General features: G+C 35.8%; 2 protein-coding genes across 6 annotated transcripts in view; both read left to right on the forward strand.

Annotated features, from left to right (window-relative positions):
• On the forward strand, positions 1375 to 11671 carry LOC109830271 (zinc finger CCCH domain-containing protein 28-like). 5 transcript variants are annotated; one of them, XM_020397487.1, is made up of 11 exons: positions 1375 to 1667; positions 1739 to 1831; positions 2550 to 2595; positions 2888 to 2977; positions 3679 to 3759; positions 4269 to 4349; positions 6534 to 6614; positions 8027 to 8090; positions 8856 to 8947; positions 9061 to 9211; positions 11348 to 11671. In XM_020397487.1, exons 1-10 carry the CDS (start codon positions 1420 to 1422, stop codon positions 9163 to 9165), a joined length of 981 nt encoding a protein of 326 aa, XP_020253076.1. In that variant the 5' UTR covers positions 1375 to 1419; the 3' UTR covers positions 9166 to 9211; positions 11348 to 11671. The 5 variants fall into 5 exon arrangements, with proteins under 5 accessions (XP_020253076.1, XP_020253075.1, XP_020253077.1 ...); XM_020397486.1 differs by lacking the exon at positions 11348 to 11671 and adding an exon at positions 10791 to 11183; XM_020397488.1 differs by lacking the exon at positions 11348 to 11671 and adding an exon at positions 10794 to 11183.
• LOC109830825 (NAD(P)H-quinone oxidoreductase subunit T, chloroplastic) overlaps positions 11768 to 12279 on the forward strand; it is a 1636-nt gene continuing 1124 nt past the window's right edge. The window contains exon 1 of the mRNA XM_020398187.1: positions 11768 to 12277. Within this exon, the coding sequence (XP_020253776.1) occupies positions 12068 to 12277 (210 nt within the window). The 5' untranslated portion in view covers positions 11768 to 12067. The remainder of the gene's footprint in view (positions 12278 to 12279) is intronic.

Genomic DNA, 12279 nt, shown 5'->3' on the forward strand with positions numbered 1-12279 from the left:
TTGGTTCAAAAATAGGTACACGTGTTTTCAATATACCAATCTGTCAACTTGGCAGTGTATTCATGCCTGTATATAACAACACATAGTTGATGAAGTATATTCAGCTTAACAGTGTATTCAACTTGACAGTGTATTCAATATATCAATCCTGTATTCATGTACAATTAACTCAGCTCCATAATAAATTGCGTTAAATATTCAAATTACATTAACTTCATAAATCAGACAACTCACAAAATATAGTGCTTTATTCACATTACAACCACTTTCACATTACAACCATCTTCACATTACAACACACAGAATTAAACAGAGTGTAAACATTCCTAATAACAAAATAAACTTAATTGGCCTTTTTTCTTCTGCAATCTTTGTGTGTAATTCTAATATTTCTTCCATCATTTTCTCCACTTCTTCCGAACAAGAAGCAGCCTTATGCTGAGACAATTCAACATCATCTTTAAGCTTGTATGTGTGCTCATTGCATCCTCTTAGCTCATTTTCTTACCTTTGAAGTAACTCCTCCTTCAACAGCAACGTATTCCTCAAACCATTGATCTCCTCTCTTAGAAGCGGAAACAATTGACATTCAACACTACACATTGGTTTGTCAATCCACTCCCAAATACCACAACCACCAGCCTATCATTACTTAAAAATCAAAGGAGACCATAGTCTATTGAGATGCGCAAAAAATAACAGCTTCCAAGTAAAAACTGCAATAATTACTGCAACAAATGAGGAAGTAAAATTAACTTACACAATGATTGCGGCATTTGTAGAACCTCCTTCCCGGATTTTCATCAGTCATAAAAGTAAAATATTAGCATTCCAAACCGCAATTACAAACCTTCACCCCAGATTGCTTTGCTAGATCATTCCACTATCGTATAGCTTTTATCCCATTGAACCATTGTTTGCTTCTTTCTATGCTCGTGCTTGACACTGATCTTAAGCGACAGCTTGAAGAAGAAGAATCCATCGCTAATTTAGCTCATACTGGACCTAACCCTAACCCTAGGAGGAAGAAGAAGATGAAGTAAGACGAAGAAGAAGACGGATGCAGTTAAGGGGTGACGACGAGAAAAACTCTAATTTGAGAAAAAACTCCCTTTCAATGAGATGTATTCATCTCAACTACTGCCAACGTCGGAGTCCACGTTGGAGTCCATGTCAGAGTCATGTGATCCGTCACGTGAGAAAAATGACCGAAAAAATCAATCCGGCCAAACTTAAGGGGTATATGACGCTGGAGACTACATAATATATACTAATTTGACAAAATTTAAAAAATTTATACCAATTTATCAACCTGTGTCTACAAAATATATCTGGCCATTTTGCCAAGCCAAAAAATAAATAAATGTAGAAAACTCTTTGCCCCTCTCCCTCTCTCTCTCTACCCCTCTCCCGTCCTCAATGTCTCCTCGCAAGCGCGAGCGATCTCAAACCCCAAGCTCTCCAAGCTCCTCCCCCATCGCTCCTCGCAAGCGCGAGCGATCTCAAACGCCAAACTCCTCCTCCGATAGCGAACAAGCCTCCTCTAAGCGCTGCCGCGTCAGTGATCTCGCCGTCGAGGTCTGCAAAGAGTTCACTCGAAACTCTTGCAAGCGATCCGAGATCGACTGCAAGTTCGCTCACCCTCACTCCGCCGTCGCCGTCGTCAAGTAATTTGATCTCTTTTCTCTTGTTTAATTTGATTTTTAGGGTTTACTTTGATTGTGGCTGTTGTTTTTAGGGATAAGGTGATTGCTTGTGCTGATTCTCTGAGGAATAAGTGCTATCGAGGGAGGACGTGCCGTTATTATCATCCTCCTCCTCACATTCAACAGTATTTATCTTCATGAATTATTTTTTCCCCTGATTTTCTAAAGTTTTAGTCTTGCGAATATCTGGTTTGAAAAGGAGTTGCCTTTGCAATGAGAAATACCGTTAATTATTTCACTCCTCGATGATTAGCCTTTGTTAAATGGTAAATTTTGAAAATTTAGAGGGATTTTCAGGTTGGAACACTATAAACATGTCATTAAATTTTGGTTGAGTTTGGACTGAAGTGATGATGGCTAAAATTTCATATTTTAATTGTTGAGATGGACAAGATTCTGATTATTATTTTTTCTTTCCGGCTCTGCGTAAGTTCTTATTCTCTCATTGCTAACCTTAGGCCATCCAATGACTTATTTATATGCCTATGAGATTACAACCTAATTATTTACTTTTTCATCGTAGTTACTTCATTAATTTGTTTGATTGGAGTTAGTAACCCTTTTAAAAAAATACTCGGAAATTCAACTTGAATCAGAGCAGTTGGCATTGGTTGACAATTCAGAGATATCTTAGATACCTGAAAAAGGAACTTTGAAGGGTGGTGATAGAATTAAAAGGAACCTACATGCTATGGTTTAATATAGTGGGAAGTGCCCTTTCACCTGTTTCTAACCCCCCCCCCCCCCCCTCAAATTTCAGTTTATTGTTCAATTTTTGATTTCCTCTTATTCCCCCTTAAGATGGAAATTTGATGAGGATAATTAACTACTGTCTTTGTTTAGGTCTCTGCTAAAGGCGATCGGGGTAGAGCATTCTGAAGTTGAGACGGTATGTGTTATTGGTTTAAATGTTTTCTTGTTATCATGCCTGGAATCAGATGTTTGTAGTATAAATATTTAAGGCTGATAAGCCTATTTATTAGTGTAATTGCTTGTGTCAAGTAGGATAGAATTTTATAGTTGGAATGGGCATATTTATTTCTGGACCAGTATAGTGTGTAACACATATATAGTGCACCTTGTTTCTGTTTGGATAGAGATTTTTCTAAGTTGTGCATCACTTATGCTATGAGATTGTATGAGGTTCTGTTTACATTCTTTATGAATTATACTTATTTCAGGTCTGTAAGGACTTCCTACGTGGTCGATGTTTGAGATCAGCCAGCAACTGCCGTTTTGCACACCACATGCCGATCGATCATTGTGCTGTTGTATGAAATTGATCTACAGTCTTCTTTTAAATTGTTTTTGACATTTTCCTACCTTTTGGTGGATAAAATCAGAAAAAGTAAGAGTGTTTCAAAATTTTTTTGATAAGAAATTCTACTTTACAGGTTTTCTGCCATTTATATTTCATTTTATTCCAAAATTTCAACTTTTTATTTGGTGTCTTCTTCTTTGTAACCATTTCATTTTTCTTTGGTATGTAGATAGTTCCTTGTAGTTCTTTTTTTATCATGCCTCACATCCCTTTTTTCTTCTAAACAGTTTTTTATTTTTTTTAATTTTTAATGTTGCCAAGTTGTTCAGTAAACAGCCTCTTTTTTTACTTTTTAACTTAAACTCATTGTGTTCATGTGCCTGAATCATCTCAGAGCTTGTTAGGATAGGTATTAGATGTTTTCGAGTGCTATGCTTTTCTTTGCTGCATGTTTTCTGGCATGCATTTCTCTTTTTTCATTGTTACTTTATCTGCATCTTATTTCTCCTAATATTTGAGACTATTTCTCATATATATCTGTGCAAATATCTTATTTCCACATTTGACACAAGTCATAGTATCTGGAAACCATGCATTTAATCTCATGTTTTTTTTCCTGCAGTATTTCTGCTTGATTGTTTGAGAATCCATGTCATATGGTGGGATAATGTTATCTATTTGCTAACATTCTGGATAATTATTATTTCAAAGGTTTGCCAGGATTTTGTACGTGGAAGCTGTGAGCGCAAATCTTGTAGGTATTCTCATGTTCTGGCTGCTGAGATACCTGAGGTTAATTCTTTTTCCAATACTTTACCAATGCTTTGCTATATTTATTAGCTCCTCTTTGCAGAGCTCAAGCCATTGTTTCTGGTGAATAGAATTGCACAACATCAGTGGTTTTCTAGTGGCTTGATTCTCTAAACAATTTGAACTTTTAGCTTAAAAGAAAAACATAGTTATTATAAATTCTGTACAGTTCGTTTAGCTTAAAGTACCACACCCAGATGCCATATTTCTTGTCTCTCTTTGTAATCTGGTTGTTTAGTGTCACTCTGCTCATCAAATTCTTACCGTCATCCACTTTTCCTTTAGATATTTATTTCTTTATATTCTGCCATGCTTTACCTTAATGTTCATGGTGTGCTGTATTTATATGTAAGGGCATCCTGTATTTCTTCTGAGGCATTTATAATTTATGATAGCAATGCTGTTGATCTCATGTCTGTTTCTGTTGTTCTACCTTGTTATTGGTTTTGGTTTGTATTCACTCTAACTTTCTATTGCCAATTGTTTTAAAGGTTTGCCAGGATTTTCTACGGGGAAAATGTGAACATAGACCTTGTAGGTACTCTCATTTTGTAGTTCCTCAGATGCCTCAGGTCAGTTCTTATTCTACTACTATTATCATTGCAATATTGCTTGTCTGATCATCCTAAGTTTCTACCGTGTTACTTGTTCACAGTTCTATTTTAAAGGTTTTCTTGAATTCACATCTTGTGATTATTTGACATGGATATTGGTCCCTTGTAAGAGATATTGCTGCTTTGTTACTTAACCTGATGTCTGTTCTATCATTTGAACATGGGTCCAGTTTTACCCTGTGCTTCATTATAAGCTTTTACCTTTTGTTGTTCACTTACATGCTTAGGTATTTTGCGTTAATGAATTTGTGCACCTTTGCAAATTTCCAGGTCCAGGCAAATGCAGTTTAAGGTTGATTTTATTTTTTTGAGGACAGACATGTGAAGAATCTAATCCTGAGCATCCATCAAGTTGGATTTTAGAATGAGAGTCTCAACAGGTTCACTAGGATGAGATCAAGTAGCTGAATTTTTGGAAATTATAGAAAATTGACATGCTAAATTTTAGAAAAAGAGCCAGCAAAAAGTTGGTGTCTGTTGGTGAATCTCGTGATTCAGCAGCTAAACATTCTCTATGGACCTAGTTATATATCTTAATGAATCAATGAAATTATATTTGAATTTCTTCACTCATTCTTTTCTTTACCAATCAACTTCGTAGAAGAGTAACTCCCATTGTAGACTTTCTTGGCATAAAACAAAACTGATCCTTGGATATGGTCTTGTGATTTGGACTTTGTTCACATATTCATATCTTAAAGTTTCATGTCATAGGAAACTAGTTGTCTTCCTTGATAGTTTTGCATTATTTTTCATTGAGAAATTATGTAATGCACATTTAGAATATATTAAAAAAACACAGAAAATACCATGTTCTGGGTCTTAACCTTGTTAAGTTGCCTCGCACAGAACCTCTTATTGATCTTGAGATGCTCAGCATCCCATGTCCATTCCTACAGGTGTAACATCCTAACATATTAGTCCCAGATCAGATGGTGACTAGAGTGAGATAGTGTTGGCAAGGTAAGTTGTGAGATTCAAGGGTAGCATTGGCTAGCTGATTTTAGCAGTTGTTTGAGCCAAACAATGTGATACACTCAGTGAGTCCCACGGTTTACATTGTTCAGACCGGCTCTCAGGCTCAGGATGTGACAACAGGTCACATATACCTAATCATATATTGCTTACAGGGACTTCTTTCATTCTTGTTCTACCTTTACAGGAATTCTTTCATTCTTGATCTATGTTACCAAGATACTTTTATCATGAAGCCATACCCGTATTGGACAGGTACCCGACGCGTTCCTCTACCCAAACTTCATGGACACTCCTTGGATAAATGCATACACTTATTTTATTTAGACACGTGCCAACTATATGACATGTGTTTAATTTAAATCGCTTGTCATATACTTCTTGGACGCTCATCCTACACTTTTTATCCATTCCTTGAAACTCGGTAGACTTCGGTCGGGTTCGTTTTAGCCCATAACCATGTACAAAACTATGATTTGAAAGGGTCTTTTGAGTGTCTAGTTAAAAAATGAGCCGTTTCCAACTTATAATAATCAACATAATGGAAGAATGATAAAATTGTGATAGGAATTTTAATTCTAATAACAACATTAAATGAAAAACATTAATGATCTCATGTAAATTACTAATTTCAATATATCTATGTAGTTGTGTCCCCGTATCCTACATTTTACAAATTTGCCGTGTCTCGTATCCGTACCTGCCCGCACCCGTACCTGTTCCCATGCAACTTAGTTCTTGATCTGTGTTTACAGGGAATTCTTTCATTCATGATCTACATTTACAGGGAATTCTTTCATTCATGATCTACATTTACAGGGAATTCTTACTGGGAGTTCTTTCATTCTTGTTCTACATTTACGATATTATAAATAAGTATTCTCTACATAATGGCGTGCTTTCAATTATGTTTGAACTGTTTTTAATTTGTATGTGTTTCTGATCTAGAGTTTTTATATTACACTGGTTCAGATAGTCCAGTGTATGCATATGATATCATCTCCAAAGTGAAAATTGTTAAATAACCTTAGGTTTGTTCCAACAGTTATAATAATTATGAGCAATTGCACATGTATCTGATTGTTATTGCTGGATTTCAATATTCATTGTTCATATGGTATTATTGTTTTATAATTTCAATTTTCTTCTTCCCATTTTCTTTTAAAGGTCTGCCAAGATTTTTCACGAGGAAATTGCGAACGGAGAACTTGTCGGTACTCTCATGTTCTAGTTCCAGAGACATCTCACGTAAGTTGTTCCCTTATACTTTAATCTGTTATTTAAGATTTTACTTTTATTCTTTCTTTGATTCACTGAACTTGCTTTATTTGGTTTCTAAGATATACCCACCTGAATTTTCCTTGTTTTGATATACCTCCTTCAATGGCCCCTTTTCAATCCTATTGATTTGACATTAAATTGTTTGCATGCATGTTATTTTGGACTATATGGGAGGGAAGATTTCTAGAATATATATAAATAATATAGACTTGAAGCTGTTTTCGAGATAAGAAAACTTTGAAGGGAGTATACCTAAAAGGCCATTTTTTTCCTGTTAATTTAAATTAGAGATGGTTGTCGTTGCACAATTACTCTTTATGTTATATAACATGATGTGAGGACTTGGCTCTCTTTTGGGGCGTCAGTTTCCTAACTGCTATTCTTAAACTTTAGTGTGGAATCATACCTCATCTTCTATACATTGTATCCCTAAACTTTAATGTGGAATCATGCATCATCTTCTATGTATTGCCTTCCTAAACTTTGATGTGGAATCATACATATTCTAATATATTACATCCAGTCATTCTTCAAAGATTTTTTTCTTAGTACCAGCTAATAAGAATTCTATTACATAAGAAGGAAAATTTTGTAAACTAAATCTGCTTTGGATTGATAGACTAGTTAAGAAATGATTTAGGTTTCAGAAGGTTCAAATTGTGATGCTTTAAGGATTTAACCAGTAAGTTGTAGCTACTGTACTGGTTTTCCAGCAAGGTGAGGACAAGCTGAGAATTCTAATCAGGTTCTTTGGATTGGAACTAAGTGTCTGCAATACCAGTGTTATAGAGAGGGATAAACTTCAAGATTGAGAAGAATGAACTTTAGGGTAGGATGAGGCAATGGGAATAAATTGAACTTCTGCAGAAAAATCCTGTTATCTCCAATAAGTTAGGGCTTCTGAATATGAAAAGAGAAGCGTAGAGAAATGAAAGCAGTAGAGGACATTTATTCTTTATTTCATCCCATCTGATTGTAAAAACACTAGGTCTCAATGCTTCATAGGCTTTTGCATAAAAAGAACCACACTGGGTGAATACTCTGCAGCTGTACTTACTTTTCCATTTTCGTTAGCCATTATCTCAAAGGAAGTAATAGGTGTATATCATGTGGTGTTTACTCAAGCGTACTACTGAATAAGGAATTGTTATAAGTTGTAACACACTGAAGCTATCAGAAAATTAGCAATGATATCTTTATCTTTTATAAAATTGTTCTTATTTTGTTTCTTGGATATCATAAAGGTTGTTCCGAATCCATTGATGTTAATGATATTTGATATCAATTGCATTTTGCGATATACCAACCTGTTTCTCCACTTATAATCACCAAGGTAAGTGATTCACAATCTAAACAGTAAAAATTTCTTTCTATTGAAGGCTCCCCTACAACAATGTGGAAGACCAATGGTACGTCCTAGTTCTCCACCTCAAACTGGAAAAGGTAATACCTTGCTCAAAGATTATGAACTTGTCCTTGTTGAAGAAACTTGTTTTTTACCTTTCCTTTGAAATGGCAATTAGATTAGCTTCCTTCATACAAAAAAATTGTGCTTTTAAAAGAACAGTATTCCCAAAATGTTATGGTTTAGCATATTAAATCTCATCATCCATAACAAAAAAGGCTATGCAGTACTTTCTCACATGGAATCATGTTACATGGACAATTTTACTTTGTGCTTTCTGGGAAGGTTAAAAGCATATATCCATCTTTGCTAGCTCTGAATGAGTATGTCAGTATTATTCTTAAATATTTGCCTCTGACCCAAAAGTTTCTGTTCCTGAATTATGTAAGCTACCATAAAGAGGAGGATCATCGTTATTGCCACCTTTAAAACCAAACCAGGCCATTCCATCCTTGTTCAAAGAGATCAATATTTATTTTTTCAAAATTTTCAGTATTTATCATTTCCTGGGACAACTGTGGTTGGTTGCTCGCCATTTTAGTTCTATAGTAAACATTATTTTTGCAAATGCAAGTCTATTTGCAATTTCTCCTTCAGAGTTAGTTAACTGATTTATTGAAGATGATCTTGCAAATCCACATCTCTTTTCTTCTGCTGCTATTACATGCCAAAACTTAATATAAATTCCTGAAAAATTAGACATATATTCTTAATTCCTATAATTTAGTCTTTTTTATTTATAATGATGATATCTTTCTGTTTATTATATTCCTTTTCATAATAGTGTGTTAATATTTATATAGGTCAGGAAATTTTACAAGTGTGCAGAGACTTCTTAAACAAAATGTGTAAACGAGATTCTTGTAAATATGCTCATCCTGAATCAAAAACTAAGGTACTTTCATCTAAACAACACTTTCATAGATAATAATGATGTAGAATATCATTGTCCTCTATATTATTATGTTTGATGCATGTCAGAGATGCATCTGGTTGCTGCTCTTATAGGTGGTAGATAACCAAGTTGAAGTCTGTCGTGATTTTCGTCGTGGAATTTGCCATCGAACTGTTTGCCGCTTTTATCACCCGCCTGCCTCTAAGATTACAAAGTGAATCAGACTTGACTTCCTGCATTATTTTGTCTACATATGCTATACAGGTTTGAGCAAAATTTTCGATTCTTTTTCACATTCTTATTTCATGTGTTCAAAACATAGTGTTCCTTGCATAGTTGCATGAAACTGGATCCGGGCTGCTAATGGTTGTGAGTGCAAAATTATAATCTTAATAATTACTGAAATCATGCTCAGCATGTTGCCTTTACAGTAATATATTTAGGTTGGTCAATACTGTTAGTGTTAAGTTTATGGTATGTTAATGCGTGACTGATCTTTGATTCTTCATCATATCTTTTGGTGTTTTTCATCAAAATGGCTTTTGTTTGAAGCTGCAAAGGAAGTACACATAGGAAAACTATAATTGTAAACATTATCAGCATCTGCAGCTAACAGCAGTGGGTAGGGCATTATGGTTCCCGTAGGAACAAATTTTATGTTCGTCATCACCTAGATGGCCCGCCCAGTTGATGATCCAAACCTTTCATTTTTCTCATCATTCCCGTCATATCATAAACATACATAAGAGTTAAATTTATGACTTCAAAGTTTTATGTCATAAATTTATGACTTCAAAGTTTTATGTCATAAATCAAATTGTTCCTTTGGTTTTGCAAGAAAAAATAGTTCGTTTTTCAACCAATAGATGAATGAGTTAGATCTTGATGCTACAAATTTTTTCCCACGAGTGTTTCACAATGTGTAGGTCAAAATGAATAGTGCCAATCATTAATTAAGCTGACCCCATGTTAGAGTTTGTGAAGGAGTAAACTTTAAGCTTGTTTATATAAGGAATTATAAAGTGCTTTCTCACAACCGTTATACATAAACCTCTATAGTTATATGCCATTATTATAGGTAAATCTACCAGCATTGATCACTATGTTTATCATTATCATCGTCATTGTCACCGACTTCTCCCATTAAAATAGGGTCATAGTCAAACGTCTAAAAAGCTCCACAGAAGAATATACTTCAATTTTTGTGTGCGGGCGCTGCTAGCAAGAGGGGACTATTCTGTAGAGCCAATGAGTGTTTGCATGTAGGTCTATCAGTGATAACAAAGTAGCATTGTAATATCAGGCTGACGTGTACTATGGAGCGTATTTAACAATTGAACCTTAACTCAAATTGTACTTTGATATGCTACTGCATAATTCGTTATTCTATGACTCATCACTCATCAGACTATGAAACTTTGTTTTAAATCTTAGCGAAAACAAGGATGGTATTCCATCCTTCTACTTAGAGGGAAATAAAATAAAATGGAAACAGTGTGTATGCATTAACAGTCACATGTAAGTAACTGCTTCAAGTGCTGTGCATCGTGTTTTCTCACACCAGAAAACAAAAAAGGGCAAAAAAGCATCTTGTTGCATGTGTGCTTTTATTATAAACTTTTTTCTTCATTACAGTTCTTGTGACTTCCCCTCAAGGTTAGCAGCTCCCAATTTCTCACAGTTCAACTAAATTAAGACTTCCCATGCAGGTTTTTACGTCTTAGAATCATATTTCAGAAATCATATATTTTATTTCTAATTCGTCTATCGTATAGGTTCTTAAGTATGTATACCCCATGTCAGTTCTTCTAACTTTTAGTTGAATGCTGGCTCTTCTTGTAAGCTGATTGCAAGGCACCACTGCATTTCTTCATTCATGTCACAACTGTTGCTATCGCTGCTGCCGCCACTGCTGACTGTTATCACTGCTGCCTCTGCTGCTGCTGCAGCTTTTGCTTCCTCCCATTACTAGTATTGCTGCTTCTGTTGCGGGTGCAACTTCTCTGCCCCTGCCTCTTGCTGAAATTTGCTCATGTTTTTCATTTACCAGTCTTGTAACTTCTGAGATTTTTTTTTCGTGCGCAAGGCGCTTACATGTGTATCAGAGAAGACCAGATGTGTACTTTTGAGGAAAAAAAACTTCAACTCATTCTCGATGCCTCTTTTGCTCTTTACGAAAAAGAAGTGATTGTTATTATTATTATTTTGGAGTGAATATCATCAAATTTTCTGGGTTTTTGCCTCTTCAAGCTTTTGCACAAAGCCTAAAACTGCAGTTTAGTAGTTTAGAACGTTTACAAGTGATATCACCAGTTTGAAGACCAGGATATTGTGATATGCATATTATATGGCCTTATATTTTGCTCCTTGGTGTATTGTTGATATTTTTACTTGCTACAGTTGAAATCCCAGCCGTCCGATCAATGGAAGCTCCTGACTGCTGTGTCTCCTTGTTGAGAAATTACTTATGATGCCCGTTTACTTGTCAACTTCTGGACTCGGACTGCTTACTCTAATTAGCAGAAGAAGTGAATCTTTGATGCAAGGATCACGGAGGTTTTGATATACCATCTAGTAAATAGCGCCATTTAGACAGTTGTTTTATTCCTTTTATTTTTTTTATTCTTCTTCTTCTTTTTCTCTTTTTTTAAGGCGGGGTTAATAGCAGATAGACGTCCTGTAGCATCAAATTTTTATTTTCGGTAGATAGACTTGTGGGTGAAATTTCTTTGGCTCTATTGTTCGGTGAAATTTTGGCGAAGGTTACTCACAGATGAAATTAGTGAGTCTACGAGAGGGTTAAAGTACCACGGAATTTATCCAACAGATAGTGATCTATCTGCAAGGAATAGAATCACATTACGTTGGATGCTCCTAATTAAAGTCTTACGTGTAATTAACCCTCTTCTTTTATTGAATGATGATGTGATGACGAGTACGAGACTTGTGAGCAGGCGTTTTTTTGCAAATACTACGAAAATTGGGCACCACATAATCTGAGTGGAACCGAAGCACGCCAAGGGACCAAGCGAAAAACAACCCTCAACCTTCACCAATCACTTGAACACATCCCGTCCCCTCTCTCTCTCTCTCAGCTCAGGGAGTTCACCGCTCCGTTTCATGGCTTCAACAGCCTCCTCGACGTTCTCTTGCCTGCTTTTAAGCAAGAAACAGAGGCATCTTAAGCCACGACGGATGCACGTCAGGGCCTCCGACGATCCATCTGGCGATGCTACGGGAACTAAACGGAAGCCTGTAATTGATACGAGGATCCACTGGTCGAATGAAGATGAAGGTTGGATTGGGGGGAGGTCGAAGCCCGAAACCGAGGC

Source organism: Asparagus officinalis, chromosome 2 (genome assembly GCF_001876935.1).
Source record: "Asparagus officinalis chromosome 2, Aspof.V1, whole genome shotgun sequence".
NCBI classification, from domain to species: domain Eukaryota; kingdom Viridiplantae; phylum Streptophyta; class Magnoliopsida; order Asparagales; family Asparagaceae; genus Asparagus; species Asparagus officinalis.